At 55.2% G+C, this 26,208-nt stretch overlaps 1 protein-coding gene across 20 annotated transcripts in view; it reads left to right on the top strand.

Moving 5' to 3' along the window:
• The window catches only part of CHST15 (carbohydrate sulfotransferase 15), a 77,458-nt gene that overhangs the window by 40,008 nt on the left and 11,242 nt on the right, over window positions 1-26,208 (top strand). For all 20 annotated transcript variants that reach the window (XM_066239212.1, XM_066239197.1, XM_066239200.1 and 17 more), the window contains 4 exons: window positions 2,013-3,077; window positions 3,749-4,088; window positions 7,064-7,210; window positions 10,961-11,117. In XM_066239212.1, the coding sequence (XP_066095309.1) occupies window positions 2,529-3,077; window positions 3,749-4,088; window positions 7,064-7,210; window positions 10,961-11,117 (1,193 nt within the window). In that variant the 5' untranslated portion in view covers window positions 2,013-2,528. The remainder of the gene's footprint in view (window positions 1-2,012; window positions 3,078-3,748; window positions 4,089-7,063; window positions 7,211-10,960; window positions 11,118-26,208) is intronic.

Here is a 26,208-nt window from a genome sequence, read left to right as displayed (position 1 = left end):
CTTTTTCTTTTTCTTTTTTTTTTTTTAATTAATTAGGCCTTGCACAGCTAAGAGAGACAGAGGCTGGGAACTCGCTCCCCACCAGGATCCTAGAGGGAGCCTTGTTTCCGACTTGTAAGACAGCGTTTTTTCTGGCTTAGTGACAGGGTGGCCGGGTCAGGGAGCTCGCCCTTTTGTTTCTTTGGTTTGGAAGGGTTGTTTGTACCGAGAGACAGGTCAGGGGTGGCTGAGGAGTTGGAGCCTTGCGTTCCTAACGTGTCTCTCTAACTGCTCTTGGGGGAGCTGCGATGTGGCTAGGACAGTTTGCTCAGGCAGCCCCCACGCCCCTGCTCTCCCCAGAGCTGCCCCGACCCCGTCTCAGTCTCACAGACTGGTTCCGTGAGACCCCACTGAGACAGTCCATGACCGTTTGATGTTTGGAAAGTTCTGTGTATTGTATCTCTCTCCTGTGGATCCACAGGGCTGACGACCAGGCTCAAAGACCCTGAAAAGTCCTGTTATAAAGCAGTCTGTACTTTTTTGTTTGTTTGTTTGTCTATTTCAGCTTTTCTCCTGGTAATTTAAGTATAGAACTTACCGACAACACATAGAACATTGTGTGGGAGGCCTTGCAGGATAGGTTGCTCTGGCTGTTTCTTGGTCAATGTGTTTTGATACAATGCGGGCCTTTTGGCCCGAGGGGAGGGCACGCTTCTCTAGTGGGTTCTGCTTGTTCAGTCCTTTAGCCAGCACAGGGAGGCTTCAGTGCAGGGTCAGTCATTTCCACCTTCTCTGGGGACAGACAGCAAGGCTTGTTTGAGAGTGTGCGCACAGAGCTGGAGCTGTACCGGCCGCCCTCGGGTGAGGGTGCTGAGGGAGAGTCAGGGGAGAGGAGCCCCCATTTCTGACTTCCTTTCAACTGTTCTTGGCATTCACAGACAATTAAAAATCATAGTAGTTGCACTCATTGATGATGCTAGCTAGTATTATTGTTATCTCCCTTTCAGGGATGCTAAATATGCGTGGACAGTACGCACACTCTTTACATGCACTAACTTAGTGTTTTTGTAGATGTATAGGGGAGGTTCCCTTACCTTCATTCTCCTGGGGAGGAAACCAGAGTTCAGAGGGGCCATAAGGCTTGCTCGAGGCCATACTGCTAGTTAGTGGAAGTCTGTTTATCACTATTGGAAACTAAGTAGCTCTCTTTTTTCTTTTTCTTTTTTTACAACATCTACAAAGAAGTATCGTTTGGCAATAATGCATATTATAACCATCAGATTCTATTAATAGATTTTTAAGAATGGTGTTTTCACCAGGATGGTGAGAGTGAGAAACTATTTCAGGGTCTAGAAGAGTTAGGTCCCACAGGGGAAGACTGCACATTGGGTTTAATTGCTTTGCTTAATATCTTCAAGTCAAATGGTTTTTTGGTTGTTTGTTTTTTTTTTAATGATATACTCTACTAGAGAAGAGAATCATTTCAGTCTTTCCAAACTTTCATTAACTTTTGCTTCCTAAACCGATAATAAAGGTTAGCTCTAGGGGAGAGACTCTTGGAGCTATCAGAAGAGAAGAAACGTTTTTATCTCTGCCTGCTTGCAACCGAACCCTCCTCTTTTCTGGGTTTTTAGTCGACTTCAAAGCGCTGATATTTCCGTTCATGGCCCAGGTTCATAGTCGCCGACTGTGCGTGAATCTGAGAAGGATGGTCGAGTCCTGAGACTGGAGGCTCCTATAACTTACCTGTGTCAGGCGAAGGCATGACTGGATTTGTGAATTGGGCAAAATAGGAGGCGTCTGATGTGGTGCTGGGGCTGCTGGTGTTGAGGCCACATTTCCTGGCGGAGAATGAACCCCAAAGCCAGGCATCAAGGCCCCGACACCTCCCTTCATCCCGTAGAATTTTCTATGACTTCTTTGTGACCCAGCGGGCTTGGCAGAAACCTAGACATTCTCTCCTGGGAAGATGGTCCCTGGGCTATTGCTATTTGTCGCACGATGTAACAAAACCTCTCTTCTTTGTTGTGTAGGTAGGTAATCTGACATTTTAAGGATTTTTTCCTGGCCCTGAAGAGGAAACATGTCGAAGGAACCCGGGACGTGAAGGAAGGCACGTTCTCGGGCGTCGCCATGGCTGGCGTGCCGGCCCAGCCCTCACTGAGAGGACCGTGATGCCTGGCAGCCTCCCGGGCACGTCCGTGTTCTCCAGCGAGACTGCTTCCACTGCATGTGGAGTCATGGGGAAAACCTGAAGGAGGGCAGGGTCGCCCCCAAATGTGCGACGGTTCCCCCCAGTCTCCGTGGCCCGGACAGAGCATGACCATTGGAGGCCACTTTCTTCTGTGGTCCTTTAGAGTCAAACCAAAGAAGGTCCCTCCTCATTCTCGAGGGCTTGGGCGACGGCTCGTGTCTGTAACAGTCACCGGTGCTTTCCCACCCTCTTCTGTCACCGCAGGACGACGTCCCCCCTGTCTTCCCACACAAGGTGCCTGCCCCGGCTGCCTCGTCCCTATGGCTCAGGGGGCCAGCTGTCCACGGCCATTACCATGAGGCACTGCGTGAACTGCTGCATCCGTTTGTCGCCCGACGGCACGCGCCAGCAGGGGGTCGGCGGCCACGAGGGCCCCCATCACAGTCGCCAGGAGTGCCCTGCGTGCCAAGGGGAAAACAGAATAGTGTTGCGTGTGGACGGTAAGCAGATGAACTTGCTTGCTGTTCTCGAGGTGAGGGCCGAAGGGAACGAGGGCTGGGGCGGGCTTCTGCGCTTCAAGAAGGGGAAGCGATGCAGCCTCGTCTTTGGAGGGGTCATCATGACCTTGGTGATGGCCTCTTACATCCTCTCTGGGGCCCACCAAGAGCTGCTGATCTCGTCGCCCTTCCGCTACGGAGCCTTCCCCAGCAGCGGCCCCAGCCCGGCGGACGGTGAGAACCCGAGTGACCCGAAGGAGCACCATCACCAGCCCTCTGTAACTAATATTTCATACGTGAAGGACTACCCAAGCATTAAATTAATTATCAACAGCATCACCGCCAGGATAGAGCTCACCACCAGGCAGCTCCCCGACATAGAAGACCTCAGAAAGCAGGAGGCGCATGTGAGTAGCCCTGTGGAAAACCTTTGCTGATTGATGGACTAAAAAAAAAAATGGATGCTTTTGTTTTCTGATGCGGTCTGTAGGACACATTCTTCCAGTGTCACACGGATAATTTGACAGCCGTGTAGACCTGGGTGCACCGGGTAAGGGCTGTCTGTTTACTGCGTTTTCACCAAGAAAGGGAATTTGCAGGACCAAAGTGGTGCAGCTAGAAATGTTGAAGGCTGACCCCCTCCTTACCAATCTAGTCCAGGACTTCTTGTATGAAACGTGGCCATGGCGATTAAGGCTGCTTTCATCGTAGGTCACCATCGTCCTGGTTCTATGCTGTGCGCGTCAGAACGTTTGTCTCTGATGACCACCAGATAAGCCACTAGTCAAAAGATTCCAGCTGTTCAGTTAGACTGTGCGTGAGTGTGTAAGAGGTAGATCATGGTAGAATGAATGTTGATCAGACTCTTCACTCTCTCCAAGATTTGTCTTTATTTTGGGATAAGAAAAAGCATTGACTCTTTGCCCATTTTGCTTGATTTCAGTATTTAGTTACTGTCAGAAGATACTTCAGAGTTGAACGCGGGCCTTCGGTGTCCAAGCGGGATTGTGTTGTGGTTAGCGAGGAGGCTAATTCCTTTCCGCTGTGTGTCTATCTCCCCCTTTTCTTCTCGTGGCAGATGTTTTCCGTAATCCCCAGTAAATTCCTCCCAAACAGCAAGAGCCCATGTTGGTACGAGGAGTTCAGGGGGCGGAACACCAGCGACCCCTACCTGACCAACTCCTACGCGCTCTACTCCAAGCGCTTCCGCTCCACCTTCGACGCGCTGCGCAAGGCCTTCTGGGGCCACCTGTCCCACACGGCCGGCCGCCACTTCCGCCTGCGCTGCCTGCCCCGCTTCTACATCATCGGGCAGCCCAAGTGCGGCACCACCGACCTGTACGACCGCCTCCGCCTGCACCCCGAGGTGAAGTTCTCCGCCATCAAGGAGCCACACTGGTGGACACGCAAGCGGTTTGGTGCGTGAGAGCGTGGTCCCCGCTGCCGGGGTGGGGGGTGTCCAGCAGGTGGCCTGGGTCTGGCTTTCTGCTCACTATCGTCATCGGGGTCAGGGGAGGGGTCAGTGCCTTCTGCTCACTGAGGTCATCAGGATCAGGTGGGGGGTCAGTGCCTTCTGCTCACTGAGGTCATCAGGATCAGGTGGGGGGTCAGTGCCTTCTGCTCACTGAGGTCATCAGGATCAGGTGGGGGGTCAGTGCCTTCTGCTCACTGAGGTCATCAGGATCAGGTGGGGGGGGATCAGTGCTTTCTGCTCACTGAGGTCACTGAGGTCAGGTGGGGGGGTCAGTGCCTTCTGCTCACTGAGGTCATCAGGATCAGGTGGGGGGGGATCAGTGCTTTCTGCTCACTGAGGTCACTGAGGTCAGGTGGGGGGTCAGTGCCTTCTGCTCACTGAGGTCATCAGGATCAGGTGGGGGGGGATCAGTGCTTTCTGCTCACTGAGGTCACTGAGGTCAGGTGGGGGGTCAGTGCCTTCTGCTCACTGAGGTCACTGAGGTCAGGTGGGGGGTCAGTGCCTTCTGCTCACTGAGGTCACTGAGGTCAGGTGGGGGGTCAGTGCCTTCTGCTCACTGAGGTCACTGAGGTCAGGTGGGGGGTCAGTGCCTTCTGCTCACTGAGGTCACTGAGGTCAGGTGAGGGGGTCAGTGCCTTCTGCTCACTGAGGTCATCAGGATCAGGTGGGTGGGGTCAGTGCCTTCTGCTCACTGAGGTTACTGAGGTCAGGTGGGGGGTCAGTGCCTTCTGCTCACTGAGATCATCAGGATCAGGTGGGGAGGGGTCAGTGCCTTGTGCTCACTGAGGTCAGGTGGGGGGTCAGTGCCTTGTGCTCACTGAGGTCAGGTGGGGGGTCAAGCCCTTCTGCTCACTGAGGTCACTGAGGTCAGGTGGGGGGAGATCAGTGCCTTCTGCTCACTGAGGTCACTGAGGTCAGATGAGGGGGTCAGTGCCTTCTGCTCACTGAGCTCACTGGGGCTTGGTGGGAACGCGAGAGCGGGCTCCGGGCCAGGCACCGTGCCGGGCTCTAGGGCAGGGGAGGTGAGGAATCCTGCAGAGAGGCAGAAACCAGATCATTCGTCTGTCGAAGATCCCAGGCAAATACCCAACGGGCTGGACCCCTGCTCCCAACCACCCAGAGGACACTGATTGAGTGCCAGCTGTGCGCGGGGTGAGGGGAAGGGTGCAGAACAAGCAGCCCGTCTTGTCCTCAAAGGCTGAGGTGCCGGGCGCCGGGTGGACATTTGCTGGGGCTGTCCCCTCCCAGCTCCGTAGCTGTCCCCCTGGGGCTTCTGCATGGGGAGGAGACGGGAGAAAGGCTGACACACGGGCTGGGTCCGGCTTCCTGCTGGCGTAGCCGAGGGCCCGCTAGTATGTCATTGAAACCAGGCTTTGTGTTCTCACACCTGCCCCGTCTGTCTCATGGGGTTGGAATGGAAACCACATGTAGATAATTCTTGGTGACTGCTCACGGCACCCCTCTTTCTCACAGGGCTGACTGTGGGCACAGCCCATCCCCCCTGCAGGCTGGTTTCTGCTCCACCCCGCTGGGCCGCCCTGTGGCCCTTGGGTCACTGTTTCCTCTCCTTAACCTTTTCCTCTGCCAGGAGACATTTGGTCAGTGGTGCTCAGGGACAGCAAATGCCAAAGTCAGGGCGGGCCGCAGGGCGTGTTCCCTGTACAGGCCCAGGTTGCTGAGAAGGGAACCTTAAAAGCTTTCCTTAGTGGAACCCAAGTTGAGGCCAACGCTTAATGCGTTTCCTGACGAGCGTCCGACTTCCTCCTTTTGGTGTTCCTCCCAGAGCCGACCAGAGTACCCGGTACCCGCGTATCTTTTTGGGTTTTGGCCACAGTAGCCGTGGGAGACGGGGTTTCACGTTCGTGCTCGTTTGGGCTGCTCCCCCCCACCGTTCTCCCTTTTCCTAATGAAAAAATCCCGGTTCCCCCTGCCAGGGAGGGGGGAGCCCGGGGCCATTTCTCTGGAACCCGCTATCCCAGGTCACTCTGCCAGGGAGTGGGGGGCCCAGGGCCGTTTCTCTGGAACCCGCTATCCCAGGTCACTCTGCCAGGGAGGGGGGGGCCCAGGGCCGTTTCTCTGGAACCCGCTATCCCAGGTCACCCTGCCAGGGAGTGGGGGGCCCAGGGCCGTTTCTCTGGAACCCGCTATCCCAGGTCACCCTGCCAGGGAGGGGGGAACCCGGGGCCATTTCTCTGGAACCCGCTATCCCAGGTCACCCTGCCAGGGAGGGGGGAGCCTGGGGCTGTTTCTCTGGAACCCGCTATCCCAGGTCACCCTGAACCTCTGGTCTTGCCCATTTGCGTCCCCTTTCCACTCCCCGGTTACCGTGGTATCCGTGGTTTGGGGCAGCGGGTGGTGAAGACTCTTGCAAGAGGCAAACTGAGGCTGCATGTGGCCCATCCCAGAGTAACTACTGAGTTCACCCCAAATGTCCGTCTGGGGACCATCCGGACTCCTTGTTATTTGGACAGACAGACAGACTGCTTGATCTGACGGGACAGTAGCTGGAGCCTCAGGCAGAGCTGTTCTTTTCTCTTTGGTGTCTGCTTTGTGGCACGGATGCTTTTCTGCCCACAGAGGTCAGGGCCTCACCCGGTGCTGGTGTTAACCAGCCCCAAGCTCTCAGGCCCTCCAAGCAGACACGCTTGTAGTGTTTACAGTTCTTGAAGAGCTGTGACACTCTTTTAGTTGCCACTGTGCTGCTTAATGGTGGTGCGCGTCGCCCTTGAGGCAAATGGGTTAGAAGAGGGCATCCGGTTTGATGCTGCCCGTCTGCCCGCTGCCCCACTTCAGCAGCTTACTGGGCCGAGCCTTGGCTGCAGCAGCTGGTCCTGGGGCCTTTCCGTCACTCCCCAGGAGGCCAGCAGCCCAGCAGTGGTGATTGGTCCTCAGTGGCTCCCTGCTTCTCGGTTCCCGTAGGAATCGTCCGCCTGAGAGACGGGCTGCGGGACCGCTACCCCGTAGAGGACTACCTGGACCTCTTCGACCTGGCCGCGCACCAGATCCACCAAGGACTGCAGGCCAGCTCTGCACAGGAGCCCAGCAGGCTGAACAGAATCACCATCGGTAGGCACGGCTCCCACGTGGTGCCGCGGGGCTGCTCCGCCCCTGCCCTGGGCCAGGCCCAGCTTGGCGCTACCTGCACGGCCCTGCTGAGCCGGCACTGCCCACCTGGCCGTCACACCTTCACATCACTGCCTGGTTTCTTTCTTTTTTTTTTTTTCTGAAATAAGAAGTGGGGAGGCAGACAGACTCCTGCGTGCACCCAACCGGGATCCACCCAGCATGCCCACCAGGGGGCGATGCTCTGCCCATCTGGGGCCGTTGCTCTGTTGTGGCTAGAGACATTCTAGCGCCTGAGGCAAAGGCCATGGAGCCATCCTCAGTGCCTGGGCCAACTTTGTTCCAGTGGAGCCTTGGCTGCAGGAGGGGAAGAGAGAGACAGAGAGGAAGGAAGGAGAGGGGGAGGGGTGGAGAAGCAGATGGGTGTTTCTCCTGTGTGCCCTGGCCGGGAATCAAACCTGGGACTTCCACATGCCGGAGCCGACGCTCTACCACTGAGCCAATTGGCCAGGGCCTTGCCTGGTTTTCTATAAAGCCGAAATGATAGTAGACTTTCTAGTTCCATGGAGACTCAAGTGCACCAGAAATGGCTTTTTTTTTTTTTCTTAAGTTGCCATTTCTTTGTTTTGATTTTAATTAAGCACACATTTTTGGCTTCTTGAAATGATAAACCAACCTAAGTTTGGATGGGGGCAGCTCGTAAGTGCAATTAACCAGTTAGTGGGCTTTTGAAATCCCAGCTGCTGGGCCCCCTGAAGACAGGGCAGCCTCCTAGGAAACGGGCACCCTTCACTCATCCTTGCGACCTGTTAGGAAAGCCCAGCCCTTGTCAGCCTCATGCCTTTAGACATTCAAAATGAGGTGGACTGATTATCATTTCTTTAATTCACAAGCATGTTTTATTAGAAATGTGTCTGTTGGCTCCTTGTATGGGGTTCAGCACAGGCGAAGGCATTTAACCCCATTGATATCATGAAAGAGGGAAATATAATCACATATTTTGCTTAAATTGGGAGGTAACCAATTAAAAAAATTTCTCAAAATCTATTATAAATTCAGTAAATCTGTTGGCAACTAGGAGGAATTGTAATTGACTATTTGAAAGATGGCTCATATGACTCTCTTGTCCAAGGTACCTAAGCTCTGATTTAAAAAAAATTAGATAATTTTTATTTTAGCTAATAACCAAGTCCTGGGGGCCATACGAGATCATACCCCTCTCCCCTGCAGTGTGAATTGGCTACTAGCTATATTTTTATAGCCTTGGTCCAATTAAACCATAAGTGTAATTAATATTTGGCTGTGATTTCCACCCCATATGCCTCTGGAAAATCTCATGTTCTTATGAAAGAGCCAAAAAAATGCATTAGAGGGCCAGGAAATGGAGACTAAGCTAATGAATGAAAATGGAAGGCCTTAATTTGGTTTCCTAATTTTATTTACTTCTAGATTTAAAAAGGAAGAATAAAGAACAAATATGCTGCTCTGATTTTATTTTTTTAGCAAGAGAGAGAGACCCACAGATAGGCAGGAAGGGGGAGAGATGAGAAGCATCAACTCATAGTTGCAGCACCTTAGTTGTTCATTGATTGCTTTCTCATATGTGCCTTGACAGGGGGGCTACAGCAGATGAAGTGATCCCTTGCTCAAGCCAGTGACAGTAGGCTCAAACCAGTGACCTTGGGCTTCAAGCCAGCGACATTTGGGCTCAAGCCAGTGACCATGGGGTCAGGTCTATGAACCCACACTCAAGCCAGCGACCTTTAGGCTCAAGCCAGTGACTATGGAGTCATGTCTATGATACCATGCTCAAGCTGGTGAGCCCACACTCAAGCCAGTGACCTCGGGGTTTCAAACCTGGGCCCTCAGTGTCCCAGACTGATGCTCTATCCATTGCACCACCCCTGGTCACGCATGCTGCTCTGATACTTACCCAAAGCAGAGTGTGGTGAGTCTTATGGTAGTAGAGAGCTGGCATCTAGCCCTGCTCGTGCCACCAGCCTGCTTGCTCTGTGCAACCTTCCAAGTTAGTCTTCGTGGTCCTGACCTCAGTCTGCACATCTAGAAAATGGGTTTGTTGGGTCAAATCAGTTCTGGGCTCCTCCCAGTCCTGCAATGTGATTCAGCTCTGCCCTGGCTCCCTCCTGTTATCTCCTTGGTAGACTCATAAGGGCCTTTTCTTCATCTTAGGCCATACTTCACATAGGCCTTCCTCAGTGGTCTGGGCTAACAGCTGGGGTCACAGAGGACTCGAGTGGCCAGGTCCTTTGGAGCTGGGGCTCTAGACATGTTGAAAAGTGCCTGCCTCTCCTCTTGTGGCCCCTGTTCTGCCCTGTCCAGGTGCACATGAGGGGGGGACGACTCTGATTGGTCATTGAATTGATGGTCTTTCTCCAGATTATACTGTCTGAGAGAGGAGGGGAGTATCTGTCTTGTTTCCCTGATCTATCCCCAATGCCAGGCATATAGTAGAGACCAGATGAATGCTTTCTGGATGGATGGATGGATGGATGAAGGATGGATAGACGGATGGACAGGTGGATAGACTAATGCTTCTCTGGTTGGAGAGCCAGTTCATTTCTGAGAGATGGCAGAATTTGTGCCAAGCAAACTTTAAAGATACTTGCCTTGTCCTAATAGTCCCTTATTCACTGTGAGTAGAATTTTCAAAGGACTTCTGATTGACTTGTCTTTTCTGAATTCTATGGCATTATTGCTTTAAAAAAAAATAAAAGGAAAGCAAGACCGAGCTGAAATCTCCCCTGGACGTGATTGCACCCCCAAAAGCACCAATGCCCGCCCCCCCCCCCGCATGTTGTTCTGCGCTCATCCCTGATCAGAGACGGCGGCTTTGGTTGGGCTCCGACTTGTTCCTGCATAAGTGACTTTGAGCCGTATCATAGAGTCCCACGTACAATGTCAGGAAATGGAGTGTATACCTGATTGGTTGACTTGCCTTTTTTTCTAAAACTCTGAAGACTGTCCTAAAAAAAATAATAATCAGAGAATTGGTTCAGTTTTCTGAGGGAGAAAGGTGTCTCGGCCTCACCCCTGTCCTAGAACATTGGACATTTTCACCCTCCTTTCATGCGGACCACGACAGACAGGGCGAGCACCCTGGTCCTGCTCCCCCGGCGGGACTGAGTGGACGCGGCCGTGTGAGGGGCGGTAGGGTGGGTGGGCGGGCATGGCGGGCACAGAGCCTGAGACTGAGGTCCTGGGCCCCCTCCGGCAAAGCCTTCCTCTCATTTGTGCCTGGAAGTCGCTGGTGTGACTACGCAGCAGGATTGATACAGATTGTTTCCAGTGTTCTTGGGAGGATCAGTTTCCCCAATGGCTCCTCTATTCCTGATCCTTTTTTTTTTTTTTTTTGAAGAAAACCATCTTGTACCTTCTCAGTGGGCCCTTAAAACGCCACAGAACTCTTTGCCCTGAGCAATGTTAACTATCGTGGCATCGGGAGGCCAGATGCTGGTGGAGGTTTTCTGGCACGTCCCAGAGAGAGGAGCTGGGAAAGGCATGTCCGGTGTTACCTGGCTCATCCTTGATTTCCAGACCAAGGTCCTTGGTGGGCGGGGGATGTCCTTGTGGCAGAGGGCAGTCTCAGCCTCCGCTGTCTAGAGACCAGTCTGCCCGCACGGGGGACCGGCTTGCGCCCTCGGGGCTGTTTGAGGGGACGGCATCACAGCCAGGTTTGGCCCCTCTCCCGTCACTCACTGGGCACTGCTCATCTGCCGTGCCTTCCGTTCCCAGGGGAGGCCAGCGCCTCCACCATGTGGGACAACAACGCCTGGACCTTCTTCTACGACAACAGCACGGACGGCGAGCCGCCGTTCCTGACGCAGGACTTCATCCACGCCTTCCAGCCCGACGCCAAGCTGATCGTCATGCTCAGGGACCCCGTGGAGAGGTGAGCGGTTTAGATGTGTGTGTGTGGGGGTGGGGGGTAGGAAGGGGAGGAAGAGGCAGTTTTAAAGAACAGTCTGCCTTCTCATCACAAACAAGATTGTGCCTTCTTTGTTTTGTTTTTCCAAAAAGGAAGCAAGCTTAACTCGCAGTGTTAGTGCTATTTCTTATGTAAATATTATTGTTGGGGCAATCTCTGCTGTGTCTAAACAGATGGTGGACTGCTTTCCTGGCCGTTCTGACCCTGGTCTCTGGGCTTCAGCCTCTGGCTGGTTTGACTCAGGGACGTGGGACCCACGGCTTCTCGGCGGGCGTTGTCAGGACGTGAACAAGGCCCTTGGAATCTTCGGGTTTAACTCCTGGAATTCCTTGTCTCCCCTGTGGCTATGGGCGTGCAGGCTCCAGCCTTCCTTGAGAGGCGGAAGGGAAGGAAAATGGGCAGAGCTGCTGTGTCAGAAAGAGCAGGGGTCCCCCAGTGTGGATGAGGCCAAGCTTCCAAGGGTGGTGCACATTCCTGACCCCGTGTCCTTGCCAATGACAACAGGAAGACGTGTGTCGTGGAAATTTTAGAAAACACCGCCACTCTCCCGCCCAGACACCTGTTATCTGTATTTTGGTGTATTTTCTTCCAGACTGCTTACCGAGGCAGATGAGTGTAGGGTATGTGAAGATAGTCTTACGTCTTTTTTCTTAAGTTTCACATTATTGCCCCCAGAAGGACATGCCTTAAAGTCCTGCCCTGGGCATTACCGCCACCAAATCTGTCCCTTCTCACCACGGCCCTGCTGCTATCCGTGCGATCTGGTCAGAGGAGAGCTGATGGTCCTGCCCAGTCTCCATCCCGCGGTCCCCCTGATCCCCCTGGTGGCACGCCACATGGCCGTCCCCCTGCCTTCAACGGCTTCCTTTGCCTCTGTGCAGAGTGCGCCCTCCGTCCTCGGGGACCCGTCTTCTCCCACTGCGAGGCAGCCCTGACTGCGGAGCCCCTCCCCTGTCCTGCCTGCCAGTTCCCACGGTTTGGAGGCAAGAGTTTGGCTGTCTGCTTATGGAGAGGGCTGGTCCCCCTCGGTCGAGAACAGGTGGCTCAAACCAGTGGGTGACTATACTGACCACCGCCCCAGCCCACCCCCACGGCCCACGGGGGTGTTTTCACAGCTGCTCCGCCCCCCGCCCCTAGACCACACCCTGGCTGCAGTCCGCAGGGCTAGAACATTCTTTCACGTCTTCCTGTCCCATCTCCCCTGTTCCTCATTCCAAGGAAGCCCACACTCTGTCTTAACACCAGGGCTGGGAATTGTGGCCTTTTGTTGCTCCCTGGGCACAGAGAGGTGGGCGCCAGCCCCGCTGTCGGCCCCAGGGCGGCGGGGGCTCACGGCTGGTCAGGGAGACAGGCCTAGTCATGGTCCCGATGGGCTGCAGCTTTGGCAAGAGCAGAGGGAGGATGAGGTGTAGCACGGAGGGGGGGAGCGACCTCCTGCCTCCCCCCCCGGCAAGCTGCTCTGGGGGAGCTGAGGCCAGGCAGGGTTTTGAAGGACGAGGAAGGGTTTGTCAGTTAAACAAAGAAGGGAGGTGGGCAAGGGAGGACGCGTCCTGCACGGGAGAGCAGAGAGCACGGGTGAAGGCTGAGCTTCTGAGAATGGAACCGCCCCCCCTGAGTGTCCATCTTCCTGCAGTTCTGACTCTGCCCCTGAGACCCGAGCCCCGTCCAGGTGAGCCTTGGAACGTGGAGGGCAGTTCTGCTGCCCGGGTCCAGGCAACTAAGTCAGGGTGGCACCTGCCCAGCTCGCCTCTCGGACCCCAGCCCCGTCTGTCTTCCTTAAGGAGGCCCATGGGTCATAAGACGGCCGTCACAGGTAGCCACCGCACGCTCTCTCTCTCTCTCTCTCTCTCTCTTTTTGTAAAGAACAAATACTCTGTTTATACTAGGAACTAAAAGTGCAGGTTGCTTGCCTCCCCGGTCCTGGTCTCAGTCTTAATAGAAATATTTCATTGGTTGAAATGTTTATGGATTCCCCACCCCACGTTGGGCACTGTGCTTGTTGCTGAGCAAACACTCAGTGGTGAACGATGGAGGTGTCCTGGCACCCGCCCTCTGGAAGCCGGCGTGTTTCAGAGAGTGAGGTGTTAACCCTGCCCTGACGGGTGAAATGGTGCCGAGGAGAAGGGAGGCTTCGTGGTGGCATCTGACATCAGGGAGTTGACCCAGTTTGGGGGCTGCCTGATGTATTATTCATCTACAGCTGAGTAGCAAACATCCCGAAATGTAGTGCCTTTAAAAGAACAGTTTCTGGCCCTGGCCGGTTGGCTCAGCGGTAGAGCGTCGGCCTGGCGTGCGGGGGACCCGGGTTCGATTCCCGGCCAGGGCACATAGGAAAAGCGCCCATTTGCTCTCCACCCCCCTCTCCTTCCTCTCTCTCTCTCTCTTCCCCTCTCGCAGCCAAGGCTCCATTGGAGCAAAGATGGCCCAGGTGCTGGGGATGGCTCCTTGGCCTCTGCCCCAGGCGCTAGAGTGGCTCTGGTTGTGGCAGAGCGACGCCCCGGAGGGGCAGAGCATCGCCCCCTGGTGGGCATGCCGGGTGGATCCCGGTTGAGCACATGCGGGAGTCTGTCTGACTGTCTCTCCCCTTTCCAGCTTCAGAAAAATACAATAAATAAATAAATAAATAAATAAATAAATAAACAAACAGTTTCTGAGGGTCAGGACCTGGGCCAGCTCTCCTGGGCCCTTCCGCTTCAACGTCCCATCACTCCCACGGCTGCTAGGAGGTTGTCACCAGGGCTGGTTCTCATCCAAAAGGTGGACAGCGGAAGGGTCTGCTTCCTGCTTACATGGTGATTGGCATGATTCAGCTCGCCAAGAGCTGTTTGAAGGAGGGCCTCTGTTCTCTGCTGGCCATCGACTAGAGGCTGCCCTCAGTATTTTGTTGTGGCCTCACCAACATGTCTGTTACTAAGTCAGAAGTTTCCATGTCTTGTAGTCTGGTCAGAAGAGTGGCAGCCGACCACCTTTGCCTGTTCTGTTGGTTAGAAGCAAGTCATGGGATCCTGGCCACACTCAAGGGGAGGAGATTATAGGGCGTAATATCCAGGAAGGGGGATCCCGGGGACCATCCTGGAAGTTGCCTGCCACACCTGCCCTGTCTGCTCCATGCTCTGGTCCTTCAGGAACAGGGTCCTGGTAGCCAGTAGGAGACAGGATTGGCCAGGGTGGTGCCAGGTGGACGTTGCAGCCGGCCTCCAGGGGGCACTGCAGAGGACGTGTCCACATGCAGTCTCCCTGGGGGTTAGTTGACAGCAGCAGCCGTTTCATTGCTTTTTAAACATTTATAAAGATACATTAACGATAGGAATTTCTTCTTTTTAGAAACCCGTGACTCATGGTCTCTCTGAAGTGGCTGGCCCGTATCCCATCCCAGCCAGCAGCAAGGATGATAAATATCGCGTGTTTAGGTCACTCTTGAAGAAACAAACACTGAAGCCCAAGTTCCCATCATTTAATTGGGTCCCGGGCCATTAGCCGTGTCAGTCAATCCCTGACCTTGCACTTTTGCGAGAGGGAGGTTCCTTGGTTAGCCTGCTGCCCGTGGGATTGGGCCAAATTGTTCATTTCCTTTTACAAATTGGCTTGGAGATAAAGGGTGTGTGTGTGTGTGTGTGTGCGTGCGCGCGTGCGTGTGCGCACGTGCTTTTATTTCTAGATTGAGTTTCACACGGACCCGTTATTTCCATAACTGACCAAACAGGTAGAGGGTTTGAAAATGTTGAACCTGTAGACAAAGTCAAATCCGTCACTTGGAAGTTTCCAGAGAAGAATATCAACGTTAAGCCTACTTATTTATCTTGGTGGGGGTGGGGGTAGAAGAGAGAGGAATAGTGAACGGAGGATGGGATGGTTCTTACAGCCCCGGGCCAGCCAAGAATTCCTGTAAGTTCCTCCATGTAAAAAATAGCGATGACTTACAACTCAAGGGGTGCGTTCCTGGGCTCACCTGCCCAGTGAATTTAAAAGAAGCCACCTCACATTGGCCTCTTGCTGATGAGATGCTTGATAGAGTTTTACTCAACTCAGGCAGTTCCTGCCCCTGTGAAATGTGAACCGTGGCTGGGAGGCGCTGACCCCTCTGACGTCAATGTCCATCGAGGGGACATTTGGAAAGTGGTCATGCGCCATCTGTTAGGGCCTTTACTGTCTCTGTATTTGGGTTTTAGTTCTGCGGGCAGCCTTGCCAAGGTGGGGCGGGGGGGTCTGTGTTGTTTTTCATGTATTTTGGTGATGAGTCAAAGGAGAATGGAGCTCAGTGAGGACTGGGAACTGGATTTTGACCCAAACGCCCTGGAGCCTGGGAGCCCAAGGCGTGGTTTTCCTCATCTGCTTATGTAAACGGATTTTCAGTGACCAGACCAGGGGCTGGTTAAATAATTAATCATTTTACAAGGATGAGGAATGAGGCCCTTAATGGAAGGCATTCACTTCCATCGGGGTCATTCGGATAGAGACTGATGAGCCAGAGCCCCGGGCTCCCGGCTTTCCCTCCATCTGCCGGGTGGGCGGTGGGCTGTGGGGGTGGTGGGGGTGGGCGGTGGGCTGTGGGGGTGGTGGGGGTTGTGGGGTGGGCGGTGGGCTGTGGGGGTGGTGGGGGTTGTGGGGGTGGGCGGTGGGCTGTGGGGGTGGTGGGGGTTGTGGGGTGGGTGGTGGGCTATGGTGGTGGGGGTTGTGGGGTGGGCGGTGGGCTGTGGGGGTGGTGGGGGTGGTGGGGGTGGGCGGTGGGCTGTGGGGGTGGTGGGGGTGGTGGGGGTGGGCGGTAGGCTATGGGGGTGGTGGGGGTTGTGGGGTGGGCGGTGGGCTGTGGGGGTGGTGGGGGTTGTGGGGGTGGGCGGTGGGCTGTGGGGGTGGTGGGGGTTGTGGGGTGGGTGGTGGGCTGTGGGGGTGGTGGGGGTTGTGGGGGTGGGTGGTGGGCTGTGGGGGTGGTGGGGGTTTGTGGGGGGGTGGTGGGCTGTGGGGGTGGTGGGAGTTGTGGGGGTGGGTGGTGGGCTGTGGGGGTGGTGGGGGTTGTGGGGTGGGTGGTGGGCTATGGTGGTGGGGGTTGTGGGGTGGGCGGTGGGCTGTGGGGGTGGTGGGGGTGGTGGGGGTGGGCGGTGGGCTGTGGGGGTGGTGGGGGTGGTGGGGGTGGGCGGTAGGCTATGGGGGTGGTGGGGGTTGTGGGGTGGGCGGTGGGCTGTGGGGGTGGTGGGGGTTGTGGGGGTGGGCGGTGGGCTGTGGGGGTGGTGGGGGTTGTGGGGTGGGTGGTGGGCTGTGGGGGTGGTGGGGGTTGTGGGGGTGGGTGGTGGGCTGTGGGGGTGGTGGGGGTTTGTGGGGGGGTGGTGGGCTGTGGGGGTGGTGGGAGTTGTGGGGGTGGGTGGTGGGCTGTGGGGGTGGTGAGCAGAGAGTGAGTCAGGAGCATGGCAATAGAGACACAGCCTTTGGGGGACAGACGGTCTGTTCTGAACCCTGGATCTGCCACTCACTGGCTGTGTGACTTCAGACACGTTACTTAACCTCTCTGTGCCACGTTTCCTCACATCGGTGAAATGGGGGGCTGGGGGTGGGAATGACCCTACCACTAGAGTTGTGAGAATTAAATGGCAGGACAAGTGGAAAATGCTACATAATTCTTAGCTATTATCACTAGGTCCCTGTAGGTGCAAATAATCATAACCATAAGCGCACCGAGCACTCCTCGGCTCACCTTGATGCTCTAGGTGCTGTGTACACCCTGGAGAGTAGAGTGCTCCCGCCTGCCCTCCTGGGGCTTGTCTGGCTGGGGTAGGGACAGCGCTCAGGGAAGTGACTCGCACTGACTGAGCACCTGCTCCAGACGGGCTCTGTGCCAGGCTCTTTCTAGGCATCGCCTCCCTGGAGCTCTGTAAGCAGGTGAGAGCACTGAGGCGGGCGGGTTCCGTGGGGAAGGTGCCTGCCCACAGTCACCTGGTTAATAAGTGACCAGGCTGGGGCTTGACCCCGTGTCAGTCTGGCTGAGGTGCCAAGGCCTTCCCCCCCTGTCGTGGCTCGGGATCCTGGGGGGACGTTCTGAGACAGCGATTTGTGTGCAGGAGGTTGATGGCGGGGGACACGTGGGACAGCCCTGTGAGCTCTGGGGCTGGGACGGCCCCTTCGCTGGGGCCAGGGAGACATCTCCCACCCACTGGCCGTTAGCTGTGGTCTGTCCTGGGACACTTGACCTTGGGTGTGGCCGGTCTTTTCAGAGAAACAGTTTCCGGGGGGTGGCTGGACTGTGAGCCATCAACAGGATGACTCCCCACTTCTGCAAAGGTCCATAAGCAGTGAAGGACCCAGTCTGTGTGGGTACTGCAGCCTGGACTCAGCCCATTCCCTTACTTCCCCATCAGAGACGGTGAGATGGGCGCCCTGGGAAACGACCAGCATGCATTACAGGGAGCAGAGGGGGGTGGGTGCTCCTGAATCGCTGTTGACCTCTCACTGGAGAATCCTCCTGCTCAGCAGTGCTGAAAACCTGCAAAGAGCCAGAGGAGCAGCTCCAGGTCGAGGGGCGGGGGGAGGGAGCACTGGCACCCCGGCATCGGGCAGCACGGCTCTCTGTAACAGATTTGCACGAGGGTTGGGAAGCGGGCTCTCCCCGGCCTTGGTGGATCAATTATTAATATGAACGATCTCACCAGGGAATTAGGAGAGCTTCCCCGTGGGCCGCAGAGGGAGTGGGCGAAAAGGCCGCTGTGGTCTGAAGGTCAGGACAACAGCCACAAATCCATTTCCACCCCCCGCCCCCCTCCCCACACTCACCCACCCACCCTTTCTCTCCTGAGCCTTTGGGGGATTACGAATCATAGGCAGTGGGCTTGAGGAAGACTGGAGCGCAGTGTCTCGAAGCTGCCTGTTAATTTTCCGGTGAATGGAGGCATTTTGCTTCCCTGCAGCTGCCAGTCTGGGTGTCACTGACACCCCTTTTTGTGGGCCCTGCAAGTGGTACGTGGTCACTTTCATGGCTGAACGGTGAGCCGCCCCCAGGCAAGGGGCTGGCCTCAGACCTTGCAGCCGGTGGGAGAGGTGACTGTGGCCAGGCCAGCTCAGCCGGTGAGGGTTGTTCAGTGGAACCAGCCACCTGGTGAGGGACCCCGTCTTGTTGTTGGTGGGAGAAGAACCGTCATGCTGAAAATTCCTGTGTTGAACATGCTTATTTTTTTGGGAAGTGTTCACAGGCCATTGGCCGTCCTCAGCGTCCTCACAGGATCGTTTGTGGAGGGCGGTTCTGGGCAGTGAGGGTCACGGGAGACGCGTCCGTCTTTCCTGGGTCTGCAGACATTCCGACGGGGGCCGTGTGGGGACACGTGTGGGCTGACAGCCCGACTCTGGGCCGCCAGGTGGAGTTCAGGGACCTCCTCTCCCAACAGTACCGGGGAGTGATGGGCTGCCATGTCACGTACAGGGACAGTGGCTCTGCAGTGGGGCGGGCCCTCACCCAGGGACCTCGGCTGGCCTGTGCCGCTTCCTCAGCCAGGGGTGGCCACTGACCCCCCGGGCGCCTGCCGTTCTCATGGTGGACACCTGCTGTCAGGGTCACTGGGTCACGTGGAAGAGCTTGTGAACCACACCCAGCTCGTAGATAAAGGGGACATTTGGTATTGTCTCCAAGAGGCGCTGCCTTTCACTCCACGGGCACTTTCCAAGGACCCAGGAGCGGGTGGAATAGAACAAAAAGGGGTGCCCAGCCCTCCCCTCACGCTCAAGGGGAGGAGACGACCACCCCCAAACGGCCCCAGCGAACCGACGCTCTGCGTCCCTTTGGACATTTTACACCCATACCTGGCAGAACAGGAGCCTCCTCAGTGTCACCCACATGGATGGCATAAGGTGACTTGACATTTCCTCCACATGAGCTGGTCTGGCCAGCCCCACTTCATTGTCCATGGTGGTCACGGCTTGTGAATCAGTGGGACAAAAGAGCCTCCTTCTCGGCTTCATTCTCTGGCCTTTTCTCCTTGTAGGAACGATGTATACAATGATTAGTACTGATGGCACGTGTCAGAACTCCAGAAAGTTATTGATGAGTCTAGATGTCGGCAAATGGAGAATAACGAGGGGCTGCTCGGGGGCCATCCAGCTGTTGTGACCCTCCACGCGTCATCACAGCTGTTGTGACATTCATGTGGCCAGAGAACCGTGCGATGTCATCGGGGGAAGGTTAACTGGAAGGCAAGCATGTGCCGGCCTCCCAGGGGCTCCTGGTTGAGGAAATGTTCACATGGGTGACATTGAGAAGCGGCCGGCAGCCCCGGAGGAGCACAGGGACGTGGGGTCAGCATGGCCTGGGGCGCGCCTGCCCAGGAACGGTCAGCTGCTCCTAGTCATCCATCACTTTGGCATCGCCCCACATCTTCCCTCAAAGCCTGGGTCTCTGCGATGCCCCATTCAAGGAGGGCTCACCGGGAGGGACAGCACAGCTCAGGGCCACCATGAGCGTGCCCTGTCTGACGTGAACCCTACCCTGCGGCTTGTGTTTCGTGTGCCCTGTGGGCTTGGGATTCTTAGTGACTTCTGACGTCAGCCCCTCCGGGAACCAGCAGCTTAAGACCAACACCCCACCCTCCTTTTGGGGGAGGAAGATGCTCTGGAACGAGACATTGGTGGTGGTTGTCCTGCTGACTTTTGTTCATATTAAAGAGGGTGAAGTTTATGCTACATGGAGTATATCTTAATATTAAAGTGGTAGGAAGAAAAATATGACGAAAGGAAGAGAGACCAGCCCAGGGAGAGGTTTCACCACACTCGTGACGTTGCAGCCACAATGTACAGAGTCTCTGTGGAGAGAGGGGAGGCCAGGGGACAGGCATGCGATCGCTCGGGGCCGTCGAGTCACTGCAGTTAGCAGTGAAGGTTAGAGATCATGCAGTGAGTCCTGAAATGATGGTGGATGCCCGGACACCGGCCTGCCGCTCTAGAAGTCCTTCTGGCCCAGTGTCCCCTGAACGGGTTTGTTTTTCCTGTCGTGGCAATGAAATTTCTCATGTTAACCCTGCATGTTTGTTTGCTGCTCTGTTACACACTGTAATTGCTTTTCAGCCTCCTGTAACTTATTAAGCAGTTCTGTGACAGGATTGACTTCTGCTTCTAAATCACCCTGCACCTCGGACAATGAAAACGTCAAACCAAACACGAACCAAACAGCGTGGGCTCAGACGGTGGAACACCCCACTCCGGTCGGCTGTTGATTTGACTCTGTCCCTCAACTGTGAAGCCGGGGCCATGTCCTGTTGGATCAAGTGGGCTTTGGGCTCAGGCAGACCTGAGTATGTTTGAGTCCCAGCCCCGAAGACTCATGGGCCACTTGACTTAGGGAATCTTCTTAATCACTCTAAATGTCAGTCTCCTCCTAAGCCCGGGAGGCGACAATCAGTGCGTAGCTCGTGGAGTCGTTGTGCACGTGCGTAGAGGACGTGCTCGTAGTGCCTCGTCCGGGGCTGGGAGAGGGACAGCCCTCAGTGACCATGAGCGGCCACCTCAGGTGGTGGGGACACCAACAGGATTCTGGGAGCCTGTATGCAGCACTCACATGAGCCTGGCCTGGAAACGGGGCCTGTGGGGTCAGGCTGCCCCTTTAGTCATGGCGACCTGCACACCTGCCTCTGCTCGTGTCAGAGCCGTGCCCGTCAGTGCCATTGATTGAGTTCAGCGGTGGCCTGGGGGTTACTGTTCAGATTTACATGGTGGGGCCTTCAAACTCACTGGTGGCTGCCCCTCTGTGGGGAGAGTCAGGCCCCCTCCCCAGCCGCACCAGGGTGGGGAGCTCTCTCGACATGCGTGTCCAATCCCACCCTCCTCCAGGCCTGCCTGCGGGGCCCCGGGACCCTGCAGGGTGCTGGAGGGGAGCTGGGGACCGCGGCCGTGAGCACAGGCACAGATCAAGGGGCCACCCGGCTGCCTTCTGAAGTAACCACAGCGCAGAAGGCCCGGAATGCATTTGGGCTTATATTTGGAATTGCTGTTGGAAACAGTCCTGGCCAAATGTAACACCCATCTGTTTGGGATGATTTCAGAGTAAGAAAATGAAGTGATTCTGCAGGAGGGGGTTTGGCAGCCCCCTAGCTCAGGGCTGGCAGGGTGTCAGGGTCAGCTGGCCCTCGCTCTGCCCGGGGGCCCTCACCGCCTCCAGCCTCAGGGGCTCTTGCTGCTGGGGCCATTTGCTTCATGATGGACTGCCCCATCTGAGACGCTTTCCTTTGAATCAGACTAGTTTTTGTTTCTGAACGTTCAATTGGTTGGTCAGTTCTTCAGGAGTGTGGGACAGAGCTCCGGGCTCTGGACAGCTTCTTAGCTTTTGAAGCAGGCCTCATTCCTGCTGAGGCTGTTATTCCATCTGGAGAAGCGTTTCCCTCTCACTGTTTGGCTCCCAGCACCTCAGGCAGGTATCCTTTGGGGTTCTGACTTGCCAGGGTGGAGCAGAGTGATATCCTCCCACATTCTCAAGGCCTTACCTCTATTAATACATCCTGAGCTTTCATCAGTGTGCCTGCAGTTCAGTGATGATTTAGTAGGAGTTTCTGTTCACCAAACCCTGTAGGTATTTTCCCTGTTGGCCTCTTTCCCCTGCTTCAACATTTATTTTTCTTCTTGTTCCTCTGTGGGAAAGCGGCCGTGTGGTCATAGTCTTTCTGCACACCCAGATGACTCTTCCCGGGCATCGGGGGAGGGAGGTGCTAACAGGAACTCTGCAGTCTTCCTGGGAATTTGGGGTTCAAATCCCTAATTACCTCATACCATAAACTTGGTGGTGTAAGACAACAAAAATGTGTTCTCTCTCAGTTTTGGAGGGCAGAAGTCCCCAATCCAGGTGTTGGCCCGGTCGACTCCTGCTGGGGGCTCTGAGGGGGTGTGTTCTGGTGGCTTCCGGCCATCCTTGGTGCCCCTTGGTCTGCAGGTGCACCTCTCCAGTCTCTGCCTCTGTCGTCACATGGTCTTCTCCGTGTGGGTCTGTGTCCCCTCCTCTTCTTATAAGAACACTGGTCACTGGATTCAGGACCCACCCTAAATCCAGGACGACCTCCTATCAAGACCTGGACCATAACTGCCTCTGCAAAAGGTTCCTAATAAGATCCTGTTCACAGGACAAGGGGGTGGGACTCGGACATAGCTTTTGGGGAATCTGCCGCTCTTGGTTGGGGAATTGTAGCTTTTGGGGAATGCACGTGGGAGGGGTGGCCACTGCTTGGGTGAATGAAACTCCTGTTTGCCTATAAAGTGTGGGGAGCGAAGGAATTGTCCTTATGGAAACACATCTCAGCAGGTGCATGGCTTTAGGGCACCCCAAAGCCCACTGCCTGTTCTGTAGTCAGATCCAGGGACATTGTTTCTCATTCTGGTTTGGTTCTAAATGGCTGTAAACCCGACTCACAGGAGTTGGGGTCCTTAGTTCAATTCCATGGCTGGGCTTACCTGGTTGGAACATGGGACATGTCCCAGTGTCTCCCCACCCCCTAAATCACTTCTTGATCTCTAAAGAATTGTACGGATTCAGCAGATTCTTCACAAGGTTACTTTATGTTCAGGGCTCTTGTTATATTTGTGAGCCCGATGTCTACAGGAATTATTACCACAAAATAAATTCCCACTGTGGAAAGCTTAAGTGTTTGGGTGCCTAGGTGGTCATTCATGTGACAGAACTCCAGTTCTGCCAGAGTTTGGTGTGTGGGAGTCCTTGGTAAGAACTCTGGACTTGGCCTTCCTATAAATACAGATTTTGATGACAGTTTCAAAGGCATCTGGTACTTTTTATGGCTATCGAGTCTTGGGCTGAGCCATATGGATGGGACTGGTAGGGAAGGTGTGAGCCAGGGGGGCACCAGGCAGACCCATCGCCGTAGGGCACCCCTCGGCCCGCGCATTAGAACTGCACTGTAAGGGCCACGCACATCTCATGTTGGCATCCGTCCCCCAGCCTTGTAATTCATTCTAACGACGCTGACCTGCAGGGACAGGTGTGGTGTTCCAGAATGGATGGATGGCTTATTTTCAAAGAGGGAAAATGGCACAGCTCACGTCGGGGGCGCCAGTCACAGGCGAATGTAATGTCACCCGGAGACTGTACTCTGGTGAGCATGGACCTCAGGGCAAATCTGCTCGCCAGTCACTGCACATCACTAATGACTGGTTTTGAAGCAAGTCTTTCTGCAGCGTTTGTCTGACTGGGCTGAGCCGGACTGAGCAGGCCCCTTCCAGAATGTTCTGATTCCAGGCAATTCGTAGGCAGTGGCTGTGGGTGAATTCTCAATGGCCATGCCGCAGGCCATTGCTGTCGCATGGCCAGTGCTGGCGGTGAAGGAGATCTGGTCCCTAAGGAGCCGTGTCCACATTGCTAGTGACTCTTTGTATCCTACTGTGACCATCACGGGTGGTGAGGGGCGCTGGAGAAGGATCGTTGGCAGCTGACCCGTGCGAAAGGGCACTGCCGTTTGTTTCCACAGGTGCAAGTGCGGCCCTGGGCTGGGGAGGGCGGAGCGTGGGGTACACTCGGCACCGTACATGTAACGTCCCCAGACCTATGGGGTCACATAGCGGTAAGACCGGAGGAATCATCTTCAGCGGAAAGCAGGGAGCCGGGCTGGAGATGTGGGGGCAGCTGAGCATGGTGCTGAGAGAAAGAGAATCGTAATACCGTGGAGCCAGTCTGAGCCCGCCCTGCTTCCCCGTGGCCACTGGGCGTTGGGTGTGTGCATGCGTTGCATGCAGCGTGTGTGTATATGTGTGTGTGTGTAGGGTGTCAGGCACAGCAGAGGGTGAGGGCGGGTCCCGTGGAGGTTTGTGTTGAAAAGGTGCAGGACAAATAAAGTGGGGATTATTGAAAACAAGGAGAGGGATAAAGACTTACACCCTCTCTGCAGCCAGAAACGGAGAAAAAAGCTGGAGAAACTTATAACTTAGAAGTTCTGTGAAAAGCAGAAACCACTGGGTGATCATGGAATAATGCTACATGAGGCTACAGGACACTATCTTCTCCACGGTGACCGCAATTCCATGATCAGCAAAGGTCCATGGTAATAGATGCACTGAGTCCATCAGATCCATCTGTATTATAAAAATTATGAACTATGCAGACATGTGCCTGAGTCTGTCTGCACAGGAAATTTATGGAAGGATGTTTAAGAAACCTAAAGTGAAGGTCACTTCCGGCCTTGGCCAACCGGTTGAGCATCGGCCTGGCATGTGGAGGTTCTGGGTTCAAATTCCCTGCCAGGGCACACAGGAGAAGCGCCCACCTGCTTCTCTGCCCCTCCCCCTCTCCTTCCTCTCTGTCTCTTCCCCTCCCACAGCCAAGGCTCCACTGGAGCAAAGTTGGCCCGGGCACTGAGGATGGCTCCATGGCCTTCGCCTCAGGCACTAGAATGGCCTCTGGTTGCAACGGAGCAACGGCCTAGATGGGCAGAGCATCGTCCCCTGGTGGGCGTGTCAGTGGATCCTGGTCAGACGCATGCAGGAGTCTGTCTCTCTGCCTCCCCGCTCCTCACTTCAGAAAAATACAAAGGAAAAAAAAAAGATCCTTTCTGCGGAACCTGATGGACTCTTTGTGCAGGCAGGTCCCGGTGATCAGACATCCACTGGGGGCGCTAGGCAGGAGGGACCAAGCCAGCTGTGGAGGGCAGGGTTCTGGCTGAAATTGGGTGATGCAGAGATGGACAGAAGTCCGCATGTTGAGGCCCAGTTGAGAAGCAGGTACAGAGGAGCCTGAGTAAAGTTCGGCCGGGGTGGGGCTGTCGGCTCCCGTCTGAAAACGCTGTGTCAGCAGTTAGACGTGAACGAAGCAGCATGATGGGCCGGGCCCAGGCCACCGGGGCGGAAAGACCCAGGTGCCTAGCCAACAGGCAAAACTGGGGAACCAGGACCTTGTCCCCAGGGTGGCCTTTCCTCCACTAGCCCATTGCTGGTCACGCGGTTTGGACCCCCCAACCTTTCCTCCCCTGGATTGTCGCTGGTCAGCAGTTTAGACTCCCTGACCTTTCGTGCACTGACCGTGTGGTTCGGACCCTCTCCTGACCTTTCTTCCCCTGGCAGGTTTGCTAGTCCTGTAGGCTGGACCCCCCTGAGAAGGGGAATGAACGAGGAGGCCGGAGAATAGCCCTTAAACACACCCGGAGAGTTGATGAGTCTCTTGGGATCCTCCCCAGAGACCTCAGATAAACCCCCTCGGGGAGCGGGACCCAGTGAGGCGATCTGCACCGCACCTTCCCTGGGACTCCTCTCCCCCCAGGCGTGTTCCTTGCTGCCCCTCTCTCCTCTGAGCTCTGAGGGCCCCTCTTTTGCCTCTGTGACTTGTTTCCTGAGTCTATTTCTTCTATCCCAGTGACTTTCTAAATAAACTTTACCTTATACTTTTGAGTCCTGGCTCCGAGTTCTTTCTTAGCCAGAACTCACAAGTACCGAGGTGGCTGACCCGAGGTCGAACACCTGGGGCTGCCAGCGGACCCGTGTGAGTGGACACAGTGTATATAGTGTGCCCTCACGTGGGGGGGGTTACACTGTGTTAAAAAGGAGCCCCTACCCATCTCGAGAGACACATTTCATAACGTTCCTTTTTTTTTTTTTTTTTTTTTAACTTCCGAACGTCTGTGGAAAGGGACGGGAATTCTTGCAGAATCATAATATTGCAAGAGCAACAGATGTTCTCATTCTGGGCGCCGCCACCTGGGGAGGGGGAACCCGGAAGGAGTGTAGCGTTCACGGCCTCTCTCTGCTGTTGTCTAGTTTGGGTCACCTGGTGTTGTCTCGGGCTCACTGTTCCTGTGAACACAGCCCTGGCCTGAGGTGGTGGGGAAGAACAAAGGCCAAAAAAAAAAAAAAAAAAAAATTAGAGAATTCCACTGGGGGTTTGTCTGCCTCCGGTGTAGACCTGTCCAAGTCCTGGAGAGTCTGGGTAGCCCTGGGGAGGAGGCAGGAAGGGAAGTAGGAGAACGGAGCCTCTGCAAGGGAACAACACTGGGGAAAGGCAATTACACACGGTGATTTTCATTGTCACCCAAATGGCCCGATTTCCCCATCCCCAGGTGGTAAAATAAATAAATAGATGATACATATAATTTGTTCATTTTAT

The sequence above is a fragment of the Saccopteryx bilineata genome, chromosome 7 (genome assembly GCF_036850765.1).
Source record: "Saccopteryx bilineata isolate mSacBil1 chromosome 7, mSacBil1_pri_phased_curated, whole genome shotgun sequence".
In the NCBI taxonomy this organism is placed as follows: domain Eukaryota; kingdom Metazoa; phylum Chordata; class Mammalia; order Chiroptera; family Emballonuridae; genus Saccopteryx; species Saccopteryx bilineata.
Note: the sequence above shows the minus strand (reverse complement) of the source record. Positions and strands in the feature narration are given on the sequence as shown.